The sequence below is a fragment of the Eretmochelys imbricata genome, chromosome 1 (genome assembly GCF_965152235.1).
Source record: "Eretmochelys imbricata isolate rEreImb1 chromosome 1, rEreImb1.hap1, whole genome shotgun sequence".
Classification (NCBI taxonomy): Eukaryota; Metazoa; Chordata; order Testudines; family Cheloniidae; genus Eretmochelys; species Eretmochelys imbricata.
In genome coordinates, this window is record NC_135572.1 from 177912209 (window position 1) to 177926361 (window position 14153).

Consider the following 14153-nt stretch of genomic DNA (forward strand, 5'->3'; position numbering starts at 1 on the left):
ATTTACTTAATTACTCAAAATTGGACTTGATTTTAACTAACTAGTTTTATTATTTATAGGTCCTGAAAACACAGAATTATATGAATTTCTATTCTCAGCTTTCCTAAACGTGTAGCCCTCAGGGTGGGGGATACAAACTGGAAAACGTGATCTCCACGGAGGCTTGCCACCTGTTCAGGTTTTACCTGGAGCATCCTTCTGGGTTTTCGCAAAAAGGAGTACTTGTGGCACCTTAGAGACTAACTAATTTATTTGAACATAAGCTTTCGTGAACTACAGCTCCCAGCAATGTTTGAAAACCAGGCAAGCAATAAACCAAAAAAACCCACCATTTTATTACCCGCCCTCCCCCCGTTTTATAACCAATCTGATGACGTCAGGGCCTGACCCATGCCTCGCGGCGCGGGTGGCCACAAGAGAGAATTGCTCGCAGTGCCCGGATAGAACGAATGAGACTACCCGCCCCAGCAGACACTGCGAGCCACGTGCCGGACAAGCGCCCTTTCATTGCGCGCATGCGCACTAGGACCGGACGCTGTTTTTGATGACGTTTAAGGCGGGGACGCACCGTCGCTCTCGCGACGGCTGCCGGGAGTTGTCGTTTCTATGGAGTCTGCGGCCCTGCAGCGGCGCTGGGTAGGGGGCGGCGAGCGGACGCCACCTCCCAGGGGGCCGCGCGGGCGGAGCGGGGGTTTCCAAACCTCTCCCTGGCAGAAAGGGAGCGTCAGCAAACGGCCCCGGGTGCGGAAGCCGGGCGGACAAGCGGCAGCTTGGAGCGGGCGGGCCCGAGCGCTGGGGCAATGGCCGGCGAGATGACGATGCTGGGTGAGTGAGCGGGGCTGGGGGCCGGGGGCCGGGGCCGGGGCCTGTGCCAGGGGCGGGGGGAAGAGTCCGGGCCCCCGGGCTCGGGAATGGGCCGCTGTGTGCCCGGGGGAGGTTCGCTGCGGGTCCCCGCTCTCGGCTCCCGCTTGGCCCCAGTGGGCGGCCTCGGGGGGCCTTCGCGGCAGGGAGGCTGGAGGCTGAGCTGCTCTGCCAGCCCCTCGCCTGCGGCCAGCGGTGGGGCTGGGGGGAGCTTGTAGGGCAGCAGCGGGCCCTATGTAGTAACGTGCACAAAGGAGCAGCAGAGTTGATGGACGGAGAGCGGTAAATAGGGGTGTTCCCCCATCTGGAAAAAGATAAATTGGAAAAGGTTCGGAAAAGGGCAACAAAAATGATTAGGTGTATGGAACAGCTGCCATAGGAGGAGAGATTAGTATGACTGGGACTTTTCAGGTTGGAAGAGAGATGACTTAAGGGGGAGATATGGTAGAGGTCTATAAAACCCTGACTGGTGTGGAGAAAGTAAATAAGGAAATATTATTTACTACTTCTCATAACACACGAACTAGAGGCCACCAAAGGAAATTGGTAGACAGCAGGTTTAAAACAAACAAAAGGAAGTATTTTTTCACACAACGTACAGTCAACCTGTGGCTCTCCTTGCCCCAAGACTATAACAGGATTAAAAAAAGAACTAAGTAAATTAATGGAAGATAGGTTCATCAATGGTTGTGGGCAGGGATGTTGTCCCTAGCCTCTGTTTGCCAGAAGCCAGGAATGGTTGATGATTACCTGTTCTGTTCATTCCCTCTGGCGCATCTGGCATTGGCCAGTGTTGGAAGACAAGATACTGGGCTAGATGGGCCTTTGTTCTGACCCAGTACGGCCGTTCTTATGATAACCTTTTCAATCTGTCACAGGTTTGTTGCTGATCTCCTTCCTGGGGATCCATGTGGGGAGCCCAGTCTTAGTGCCTTAATGGTCAATAGATCCTGAACATGGCACGTTATGGGGTTAATAGTAACACTCAGGGTTTGTCTGCCTTTGACAGTTCACATGGATTAAGCTAGGGCAGAGGTGGGCAAATACGGCCCGTGGGCCACATCCGGCCTGGCCTTTGAGCTCCCGGACGGGGAGGCTAGCCCCCGGCCCCTCCCCTGTTGTTCCCCCTCCCCTGCAGCCGCGCCGATGAGCGGGCACTGCTCTGGCCCACCGCTATTGCTGGGCAGCATGGCTTGCGCCCTCCCAGGCTTTCCAATAAGCCTGGCCTGCCGCTCTGAGCGGTATGGTAAGGGAGCAGGGGGAAGGGAGGGTTGGATAAGGGGCAGGAGGTCTTGGGGGACAGTCAGGAGACAGGGAGCAGTTGGATGGGGTGCAGGTTTGGGGGCGGTCAGGAGACAGGGAGGGTTGGATGGGGGCTGGGAGTCCCGGGAGGGGGCGGTCAGGAGACAAGGAGCAGGGGAGGGTTGGATAGGGGGTGGGATCCCCGAGAGTCAGGGGACAAGGAGTGGGGGGGTTGGATGGATTGGGGATTCTGAGAGGGTGGATAGGGGGCAGGGGCCAGGCTATTTGGGGAGGGACAGCCTTTCTTACGTGGCCCTCCATGCTGTTTTGCAACTTCAATGTGGCCCTTGGGCCAAAAAGTTTGCCCACCCCTGAGCTAGGGTGTAAATTTAAAGCACAGTAGCTGTTTCTGGTTACCTTCATGTGTGGATTCTCATTTTGGAAAAAGGATGGCTTGTTCCTGTTTAGTTTAACCCAAGTGGGTAAGTCAGAAACAGTTCTGTGTAGACATGTCCGTAGTCTTAATTCTTGCCTAATCCTGCCGTCAGAGTGCTGACTGGTACAAAAGTCTGTTGTTCTAATTGTATTTTATTTATTTTGCTAAAACCTCTTCCTTATTTCTGATCTGTTACTAGCGCTGAGCTTTCTTTTCATATGTAAATCTTCATGCAACTCTGGCCAGTCAATTCACAGGGATTTGTATGTATTCCTGGTCATGGCCTACATTTGGTTACAGCAGTATGGCTTCAACTTCAAAAGGTTCTCAAAGACTATTTTGTCTCGTGCTTTTGCCTGTGACATGTCAGAGATGTGGGGCACTGAATTTGAACATATCTGCCATAAACTGTCAATATTTTCAAGTCTAGGCATGAAGCTTATCTTCTCAAATTGGCTTTTCCGGATACTTATGCCTGAATCATTTCTGTTTGTGACATATCCATTTGGTACAGGTCTTATACAGAATATCACCCCAAAATCATCCAAACATAGAAAAGAAGCATAACTGTAAAAATAAACAAACACACAATTCCTTTCCCATCTGTCAGAAACACATGTTAACATCATCTTTGCCCATTGATCTTACCTTATTGCTCCTATCTTTAAATCCCTCCACTGATTCCACTTTGTGCAATTTATACAACATACATTTCTTGTTCTTGCATTTGAGCCCAGGCCTTGACCCTACCCAGCTCGCATATTGGGTCTCTTCTCTTATCATGTATCTTGGCTTTGTCAACAGTTTCAGCCTCACCTCTCCCATCTCTATGCCATCTTCCATGCTGCCTTTTATGCTTAAAATAAAGTCCCAATACTAGAACATCAGGCTGTTGCTCTCTGGAAGATATGACTAGTCTTTGACTGACATGGGAAGCTCATGGTTTGTATGTATATTTATATTGACAGTCTTCAAAATAAGCAGGAGAGCGAAATAGAGGGATGTCATTTGAGCCATGGACTAGTAGCCAGGAACTCCTGGGATCTTACTCTGGCTATGTCATTGATTTGTTGTGTGAGCAATTCAGTTAGCCTCTGCTTCGTTTTCAGTATCTGTAATGTAGGGATTATACTTACATACCTCACATAGAAGATGAGTATTTATTATTATTTGTAAATCACTTTGCAACATTATTTTGTTTTTTTGATTTACCATTCCTTTCTTTAAACTTTCACAAATCTTATGTCCTTGTCTGTTACACTTCAGTGGCTAGTAATTTGCCTGAATTGCCAGATGCAAGCTTGCTGCTGACTTCTGAGGAAATGAGACTAAGCACAAAGCAGTTTCACAATGTGATTTCACACTCTAATTTTACATCAGAGTAAATATATACTATATATATACTAAAATATATACTGAGTGGAATCAGTGGAGGGATTTATACACAACAGAGTAATATCATGCTGGCTGAGTGATTCATGGCCGTGAGTGTTACTTCAGGGCAGACTGTCAAAAACAGGGCAGAACACCCCAAACTGGTGGCATGTTCTATAATTAGATTTCATCAACTCAGTAACAAATATGAATTCCTGGGCCACTGTACTAGTCTTACTGTGGAGTGTCAGACCATCCCCTCGGGCTCCCCAGTCTATTTTGCCATCCGCGCAAGCTGGATTTAGTGATAAATGGTCACTTACATAAAAATCACGAAATATTCAGGTTGCTTCCAGTCCCAAGAGACCGGTCAGCTACCCCTCATTATCTACCCTTTGATCTTACACTAAAGACAACACCTGTAGCCAGTCCCATAATAAACTATCTAAAGGCTTATTACCTAGGAAAAAGAAATAAGAAAGTTATTTACAGGTGCTACCAAGCAAGCAAGCATACCATATATGGTTGATAAAGATGACAGGGATAGTAATCTGTCAATTCAGTTTCAGGGCCCTGGAGATCTCTGCTTTAGTTAAGTGTCTCTGACCTAGTGAGAGTTCAAACAGAAAAGAAATGAAAAATTTTCTTGTAACCTTATTTTATCTTTTACATTTGGCCCTACAGTCCATTTGAGAAGCTCCCTTGCATGTAGCATTTCCGAGGTGGGATAGGGCCATTCGCCAATCCTTTGTATTGTGATGTTTCTTAATGGCCTGTTTAATCTTGATAGGTTTTCTTAATATACAGTGGGGGGAAGAGACACACAAGTTTTACTTTATAACCTTGAAAATGTTTGCTCTGAATTTGTGAACGCAGGCACGGGAATTGTGTATTTCCCTACAGAATGGAATACAGATACTACAAGTGAGATTAATACGTGCAGCAATTTACGAGCATTTCATAGTCTAAACACTAAATATATTATAATACTAATACCTGTTTTGAACAAAACCAACATACAGGTGAGCTGGTTTGGCTTCCAGCTACGAGTTTGTCAGTTCTTATGGCCTTGGCAAGAGCTGGCACTCAATTTACCACTGTCACAACTAGTATTATAGCTATGAAGAACTTCCAAATTTGTTTGGATGGATGCTCTGTTACTGTCTTTTTATCGCTCTCACAGGTTCAGCTGTCTTGGCCCTTTTGTTGGCTGGTTACCTGGCACAACAGTATCTACCTATGCCTACACCAAAAGTGATTGGGATTGACCTTGGCACCACTTACTGCTCTGTTGGCGTGTTCCTTCCTGGCACAGGGCAGGTGAAAGTTATTTCAGATGAAAGTGGGCATAACAGCATACCAAGCATAGTGTCATTCACAGACACAGATGTGTACGTGGGATATGATGGCCTAGAACTAGCAGATTCTAATCCACAGAACACGGTATATGATGCCAAAAGATTCATAGGGAAAATCTTCACTCCAGAAGAGCTGAAAAATGAAAGTAGCAGATATCCATTTAAGGTAAACAGCAATCTTTACCAATTGTATCCAAATTACAGTTTTATATATATGGTGTTCAGAGGGAGCAGATCCAATTGCCTTTGTCTGGCAGGTTGATCATCAGGATGCAGAACCCTGAATGTAGCATTTCAGGAACAAAATATGGTCTTTGTGCTGGTGAGATCCAAACATAGAAATTGCAAAAAATTAAAATAAAGATAAAATAATAACATATATTGTACAGGTATTTATTCTTGATTAACTTTGCATTTGGCTGTTATACCTATGTTATTTTTATACCTATGATACTGGACTGTTTTGAGGCATATGAGTTTGAGGCAGAGAGAAGTGGGATGGAACTTGAGCAAAACAACTGGTTTCACAGCAGAAGGAAAAATCTGAGAGAAGAGTATTTGGCAATGGGAGTTGCTCTGTTGGCAAACGCCAAATTTGAATTTACTAGATGTGATGGTTTGTGGATACAGTACATACATGATCCTCTTCTGTTCTGAGCAGGAGGGTACTGAAACATGCAAGAATCTTCTCTCTGAAATGGAGCCTCCCTCTTTATTGAATACATTTATTTTTATTAATTCTAGTTTATACAACAAGAAATGCACTACAGGTAGAGAGTTTCTAGGGTACTAATCCTTTCCCCCCTCCTGTAGTTACTTGAGTATTAGCCTTGTTTTGTCACAACGCACAGAGTAGGACCTTATCTGATGATACTGTATAAGATGTAAACCAAAATAGTGTTTTTCAGTAAACTTCAATTGAATTGTAAACATTATGTAATACACAGCTTTCATAGTTCTCAGTGCATTTTTTTCATGATTATGGATAGCTAGTCTTTTACACTTACAATTTCCCAACTACCTTCAAGCATTCTTACAACTACAATACCGACCTGCTGAAGTGAAGAAACAGATTGACAGAGCCAGAAGAGTACCCAGAAGTCACCTACTACAGCACAGGCCCAACAAAGAAAAGAACAGAATGCCACTAGCCATCACCTTCAGCCCCCAACTAAAACCTCTCCAACGCATCATCAAAGATCTATAACCTATCCTGAAGGACCCATCACTCTCACAGATCTTGGGAGACAGACCAGTCCTTGCTTACAGACAGCCCCCCAACCTGAAGCAAATACTCACAAGCAACCACACACCACACAACAGAACCACAAACCCAGGAACCTAGCCTTGCAACAGAGCCCGTTGCCAGCTGTGTCCACATATCTATTGAGGGGACACCATCATAGGGCCTAATAACATCACCCACACTATCAGAGGCTCGTTCACCTGCACATCTACCAATGTGATATGTGCCAGCAATGCCCCTCTGCCATTTACATTGGTCAAACTGGACCGTCTCTACGTAAAAGAATAAATGGACACAAATCAGACGTCAAGAATTATAACGTTCAAAAACCAGTTGGAGAATGCTCCAATCTCTTTGGTCTCTCGATTACAGACCTAAAAGTTGCAATTCTTCCACAAAAAAAAACAGACTCCAAGGAGAGAATGCTGAACTGGAATTAATTTGCAAACTGGATACAACTAACTTAGGTTTGAATAAAGACTGGGAGTGGATGGGTCATTACACAAAGTAAAACTATTTCCCCACGTTTATTCCCCTCCCCCCCCCCCACAAGTACTCCTTTTCATTGTTTGTCTTTTTTTATGCAGTTCATTTATAATTATAAATGGACCTGAAAGTAGCAGTTCTACAAACCTGTCTTTCAATAATGGTGAAACTAGCACAATAAAATACTTAACAATGCGTACTAAGTCAGGCATCAGAAATCATTCTTTTGTCTCTGCTAATAGTGGGTGCAGGGAGTCTGCATAAAATAAATCTTCAGTGGTACAGTAGCACTCAGCAACTCCTTTGATGTGGACTGAATAAGTACCTATATACATGCGTGTCTGCTGAGACGTCCTGTATAATTTCTGCTTTAGCAGTAGAGTAGACCTAGGGTTTGCCTCAAAAGAACTGTTTTCATTCCTTAGATGTGCTGTTGTGTAGGATTATTAATTCTGATGTTGTGTGACCCAGCTTCTGGATTTTGACTCACTCGTCTATTTTGCCCAAATAGATCAAAGTACTGTAGGCACATTTTCTGGCAACTTGAATGCCTTCATGTCATATATCATTCATAATGGAAGGTAAAGAAAACTGGTTCAGATAGAATGTTTTAGGCTGGCAAAGCCACCACATAGTAGATTCTGGAGTAAGCAGGTATTCTACATATCCAAGTACAGTTTCACACATTCATTTTGTTTAATGAAAGATGGGCTGTGTTTCACACTTGTGGGTTTTGCTGTCTCTCTCTCTCTCCCCTCCCCCCCCCCTCAGATTTTCAGCAACAATGGAGCAGCTGAATTTTCAGTGACAACCAATGAAACATATAATGTCTCACCTGAGTATATTGGCTCTCAACTGCTATTGAAATTAAAGAGGATGGCAGAAGAGTACCTTGGCATGCCAGTTTCTAATGCTGTCGTTTCAGTGCCAGCAGAGTTTGATGAAAGGCAACGGAACTATACTATTAAGGCAGCTAACCTTGCAGGTGATGCATCTTTGTTTCTGGTATTTTCCCCTCTACTCTTTGAATTACCCTGAGGTTTACTCATCTCACTAAGTTGTTTGTGAAATGTAGAATAGCAACAGAGAATCAGTGGCAATCACCAAGAACAGCAGGGAACTCTCAAATGATCTGAAGTGCTGTTGGCTAATGCAAGTACAGATAGCAGTGTGCCCAAGTATCACTAAAGGAAATAGGTTTTTTGGAAATTTTCAATTTGAGAAAATTATACAGGAAACTTCATGGGAATAAATCAGACTCAAAAACAAGATAACAAACCATCCCACCTCACCTCCTCTGAGAAAGCACACTGAGGTAACTGTTCAATCAGTTTTCATTCTGACAGACTGCTCTAAAAGTAAATTTAAGAATGATATTCCAAGTTTATCTTAAAAACAAAAAAATGAAAGCTATGGCAGATGTAGAATTCCCTGTGAACTTCTCTTAAATGTCTTATATTTTACTTCAATCTGAACAAAAATTGACACTATTTAATGGAATATTTTCATAGAGTTTCTGTTTAAACATACAGTAGATTCCACTTAATAGCAACCCAGATATAACAGCTTTGGCTCCCAACAAAATGTTGCTACTAACCAAATCACGTCCCATTGACGTTTCTTTCCTGGTTGCAGCGCAGCAAACCTGCCTGTGGACAGGAGGTAAGGGGCTGTGGCCTGGGAGAGGATAGTATGGGCAGGGCAGTAGCAGAGAGAGAGAGCTGTAGCCAGGATCCTGGCACTACGCAGCATCTCTCCCTGTGCTTTCTGGATTGTGTCCTGCCAGGGAACTGTACCCAGGGGAAGAAACGCTGGGAGATGCTGAGCCTTGGAGAGCAGAGAGAAGAGGTCCTGTGCAGCTCTTTGGCCCCAGATAGAAAGCCCCAACTTTTGCACTGCAGCCCCTTTCTCTACTGCTACCCAGTCTGCAGGAGGTTTGCAGGGCTGCAGTGAGGAGGAGAGGTGCAGCTCAGTGCTTCCTTCTCTGGCTGCAGCCTTTCAAACCTGCCTTCCACTCATTGGCTATTGTTGGACAATGCCAGCTTTTTGCTGGCAACTGGGCTGGGTTACTAATAACTCTGTGTAGTACAATAGATTCCACTCATCAGTTGTGTGGAGAAAATGTTAACTTGTTTTGCTTTTTCAGGGTTGGAGATATTACGGGTAATTAATGAACCTACTGCTGCAGCTATGGCTTATGGTCTCCATAAAGTGGATGTGTTTAATGTTCTGGTAGTGGATTTGGGTGGAGGAACTTTGGATGTCTCATTATTGAATAAACAAGGAGGGATGTTTCTGACACGAGCGATGGCAGGTAAGGATAAGTCACCCTATACTTCAATGGAACATGTTGGTTTTTATTAAGTTAAAAACTAGTTCTATATAATTTCAGTGGATACATGGAAAAAAATCACCTGTAAAGGGATGCTAAATTGACATGCTGAGATTGACATACCTTAGAACTTTAGGTGGCCTACTGGTCCCCTGAATGTTATTTCTACTCTCCATAATTCTAAAATTAGGTTTGCAACTGATTTTAATTAAGAGAAATTCTTCCATTCTTTGGCTGATTTTAACATAAGAAGCTGTGGTCTAGTTTTCTGTCATTGTCACATTTGTGCACAGGTAACCTGAGCATTTGTGCTTTTACAATTACTGTGCCTGGAGCTAGTGGCGTTTCAAAGCATTCTACTACCTCCATCTGTCTGAGTCAAGGGGATTTGCCATATTATTGAAGGGTGCCTTAGAACAGTCCCCTTTTGTGCTACGCTGTAGTTCGGACATTAAGGGGTGGAGAGCTCACACACGGTCAACCCAGAAACAGGTTTTGTAACACAAATATGCCAAACTGATTCATCACTTGGCAAAGAATTCTGGCAGCAATGCTTTGTAAACCTATTTAGTGAACACAAATTGCTTTGCAGATGACCTGGATTCAGACAGATCTGAGGCTGAGTACTATTGTTGATATTCCCGACTCAATGGGCTTTGACATCTGCTGCGCTGTCTAGTGAAAGCAAAAGAGTAATAAATGCAGTCAGCCATTTCAACATGGTTCTGTTGAACAGTATGAACTCCTTTTTTCAGTTGAAATAAAAAGATGGACTGAATATTTATGGGTATTGCACATTCCATTGGAAAACTCAAGAGGCCAATCTTATGAAGAGCAGGCATGGGTATCCGAAAACTGTTGGAAGGATGGTTAAGGTGGAACTAACACATTAGGAGGGAAATTGGGATGAGTGCACTATTCCACTACATACCTATAAAGCCTAGTATAGGATGGGTCCGTTACCAGAGCTTGAAGCTCACTGATCAAAGAGCTGAAATAACTCCTACTGGGAATCAGCGTTTCCACAGGAAGAACTTGACAGAATAGATACCTTATGGCTCAAAAGTAGCCTTTATCGGTGCACATTAATGTCCCTTAGTATATGATTTTAATATGAAGGCTCTAAAATACAATAAGTCCTTAACAAAGTTCAGCTCCAGGAGTTGAGGCAGTAATCCTTCATGAGTTTCATCTTGCTGCTATTAGTGAAAATGTCTAATATGGGCAGAGATGTAGACAGTAACTAAGACTTGGAGTGTGAGTTGGGAATATGGAAAAGATTGACTTGCATAGTATCGCAGCAGGCTGCAAATATTTTCCATTTCAAATTTTACATTCTGCGAACCAAACCCCTTCCTAGTGTTCTCGTGGACTTTTTTTTTTAAAAAAAAGATACTTCCTCTAAAATCCCCAACCTCTTGCTTTTTCATTTATGCATATTGAAACAGAGAACCTGAGACCATTCTTGTCTTGTTTTGTGAATCACATTACAAACAAAATATCCCCAAGTGATTATACTTCTGATTGTGCCATTGACTGTTGGGACTATAGTTGTGAACGTTTCTTTTTCCCAGTCCCATGAGAATGTCCTGCACATGACATAAAGGGCATCTTTGTGCCTTCTGAAATGCTGTGTGTGACCTGATATATTTTTTTATGTCTTAGGTAACAACAAACTTGGAGGACAGGACTTTAATCAGCGATTGCTGCAGTACTTGTATGACCAAATCTATCGAATGTATGGCTCGGTGCCCTCCAGAAAGGAAGAAATACATCGACTTAGACAGGCTGTGGAAGCAGTCAAGTTAAATTTAACTCTACACAAGTCTTCTCCTGTCAGAGTCTCTCTTACTATGCCAGAAAGGAAGGACCTAAAAGCTGTTTCAGAAGGAGAACAGATAAAAAAAAAAAATTTAATTACAGCCAAATCTTCACAAATGGAAGACGGTATGATAAACCTTTTAAGGGATGACCTTTCACACAAACAGAGCCACACTGTGAAAGTTGTCTTTGAAACACAAATCTCAAGAAAACTATTTGAGATGTTGAATGAGGACCTTTTTCAGAAGATCCTTGTGCCCATTGAGCAGGTGTTGAAGGAAGGACATCTACCCAAGACAGAAGTGGATGAGATTGTATTAGTAGGAGGCTCTACACGTATTCCCCGGATACGCAGAGTTATTCAAGAGTTCTTTGGAAAGGAACCCAACACCTCTGTGGATCCTGATTTGGCAGTGGTAATGGGTGTAGCTATCCAAGCTGGGATTGTTGGAGGGTCCTGGCCCCTCCAAGTCAGTGCTGTAGAAATTCCTAATAGGCATTTACGAAAAACTAACTTCAACTGAACTTCATTGTTCTTGTCACATTCCATTATTCACTGTTTCAAAAATCTACTCATGACCATGCATAGACTTACCCAACAAACAGTGAAACTTAGTCTTAGCCATGTAATATATACCTTTTTAATTCTGTTCCATTTAAGTGTTGCTAGACCATTTATTGTGTGCTGGCTCTATCATGTTTTAAAGGTACTAGCAATTCAAAAATAATGGACACACACAACCCACCTCTGCTCCATTGGTTTGTTGTCTGGATGTGGGATGAAAACCTGCTACTGCCAATAAAATGCACACATTTTCTTGCTAAATTTTATTAGCAGACCCTGAAAACTCGAAAGTGGAATGTAATCATGAGCTTGAACCTGTGGTGGAGATCGTATGTACTGTGAGATGAGGTGTAGCAGTATTAATGCAGACAGCTCAAATAATGTTCAGCTTAAATTTATTTATTAAACTGATTCAGTTGAGCACTTCAAAGCACCTTTCTAAATGCAATTTTCCTGTTTTGAATACTGTCTATTTGTCCACTTCACTTAAGATTCTTGTGCTGCTGTTTATAACAGCACAGTGTTATTGCTGAAACTATTTGTGGATTTGTCGTCTCTTTTTAATGTAGACTTACTGCGGTCAAAAAAAATTAAGAATTTTTTTAGCTGTTTCATGCTGTTACGCTGGTGTCTGCTTTAAAATGCATTTTCCTAACGGATTCCTATGATTCAGTTTGTCATCAGCTAGAGAGGCTGCTGTGGTCCCTCTGATGTTTCTCCAGTGGGCAGACACCTGATAATATCATCATTACTGTAGTTCCTGCCATGCAGCCAAAAGATTTTATAAAGCCAATTTTATATTAAATGAAAAAAGCACATTAGGCTCTGGAAGGGTCCCATTCAAGTTCTTCAACCAGTACATCCCTACCATGAAATGCGTTGGTACTCAACTAAGAGAATTGCTACAGCTTCTTTTTATTAACTTTCTCCCTAAAAATAAAATGAATCCCAACTATTTTTACCTGGTGCTTATCATGTTGGTGTCTACATGTTTTCAGGTTCCTGATGCTTGCGCCCACTCTGTGAAGTGAACATGGAGTGATAATTGTGAGGTGTAGTCTGGTAAAGGAAAAACCATACAAGTAGCACAGGAACTGGGATGTAAATGTAGTAATATTGCAGCCTTTTGCTTTTGATAACGGTTTTGACTACTGGTGGGTTAATAAACACAAGGAGCAGAAGTTGACTCCTACAGTCTCAACTGTTGGAGGAAGGTTTTAAAGAAACTTGTCTAATTGTGTTCTTTTTGAAGGGATAAATTGAAATGCTGAATAGCCAAATGAACTCTTTTTTTATATATGTTGTTTTATCCTTAGTCAATGAAGAGGGTATTATCACCTAACTAATAACTAAGCAAAATTTGCTTAACAAATCTGAAATGAGTTGTATTTTAAATATGAGATTTAATAGCAAAATATTTAAAATGAACAGTTATCTGCTACATTTTGAGACTTTTCAGTAATAGGCTTGCACTTAGTAGGGCAGACCCATTCCATCAAAACAGTGTTTTTTAAACTATTCTAAAGTGGCCTTGTCTCTGAATTTGTAAAGTATCTCAGATGATACTGCTGGTAGCTTTTGACCTGTAACCAAGGAAAACCAAGAAGCTTTCTGTATGGAGAAAGAAAAATAGCAGAAATTCTTTGTTCTCAAGGGCCCTCATGCCCTGTGTTTATATGGGTCCTATTGCAACAAGAGGGGGAAATATTTTAATAAGTGGTTGTACAATTACAAAAATTAGCAGGGGTGGGTATGTAATTCTTGAAACTACCTTTTCTTTTTTTTTTTTTTACACGAATGACAAACTTAAAGTTGAAGTCCCTTCAAAGAAATAATGGACAAATATCAGTATGCAGTACAATTCTCTCAAATAATATGCAGATGCTATTTCAGGCCCTTCTTGAGCAAATACTTCTGTGTTTACTTTGCATAGATGCAGAAATCTCTGCAAGAATTAGGGCTTACCCTGCTGTAAGTCTTATTCATAGCTTTTTTTTTTTAAGGGTGTTAGAATTACAATTGGTCTTAAAATGCTAATTTTTGGTACTGTATTTTGGCACAAACCACTGAATTTTAAACAAAACAAAATATTGTACTTTGTATATTTTCCCCAGTGCACAACTTACTATCAAGGTCCTTCATTTAACTAAATGCCACTGTTTGTAGATTGGAGTTCTGTTTTTATGACTAGTCCTGTTTAAATCTTGATGCCTGTAGCCCTATACCACCTAACTTTACTTAGAAGAGTTTATGTAGCTGAGGTTCAAGGGAGTGCAGTCTTGGAAGTGGTGATGCCTCGTCAATATTTTAAAATCTTGTCAGTTTACAGGTTGACATGTATATCATCTGCATTTGGGGAAAATGTCATCCTTCAGAGATACTCATATACAGCCTTTTAAAATATGTTCTTAAATAAAGGTAACTGCATCTGG

At 42.1% G+C, this 14153-nt stretch overlaps 1 protein-coding gene across 1 annotated transcript; it reads left to right on the plus strand.

Moving 5' to 3' along the window:
- Positions 1-701: 701 nt before the first annotated feature.
- HSPA13 (heat shock protein family A (Hsp70) member 13) lies at positions 702-14153 on the plus strand. Its single transcript, XM_077819939.1, has 5 exons — positions 702-825; positions 5097-5437; positions 7775-7988; positions 9150-9317; positions 11001-14153. Exons 1-5 carry the CDS (start codon positions 801-803, stop codon positions 11678-11680), a joined length of 1428 nt encoding a protein of 475 aa, XP_077676065.1. The 5' UTR covers positions 702-800; the 3' UTR covers positions 11681-14153.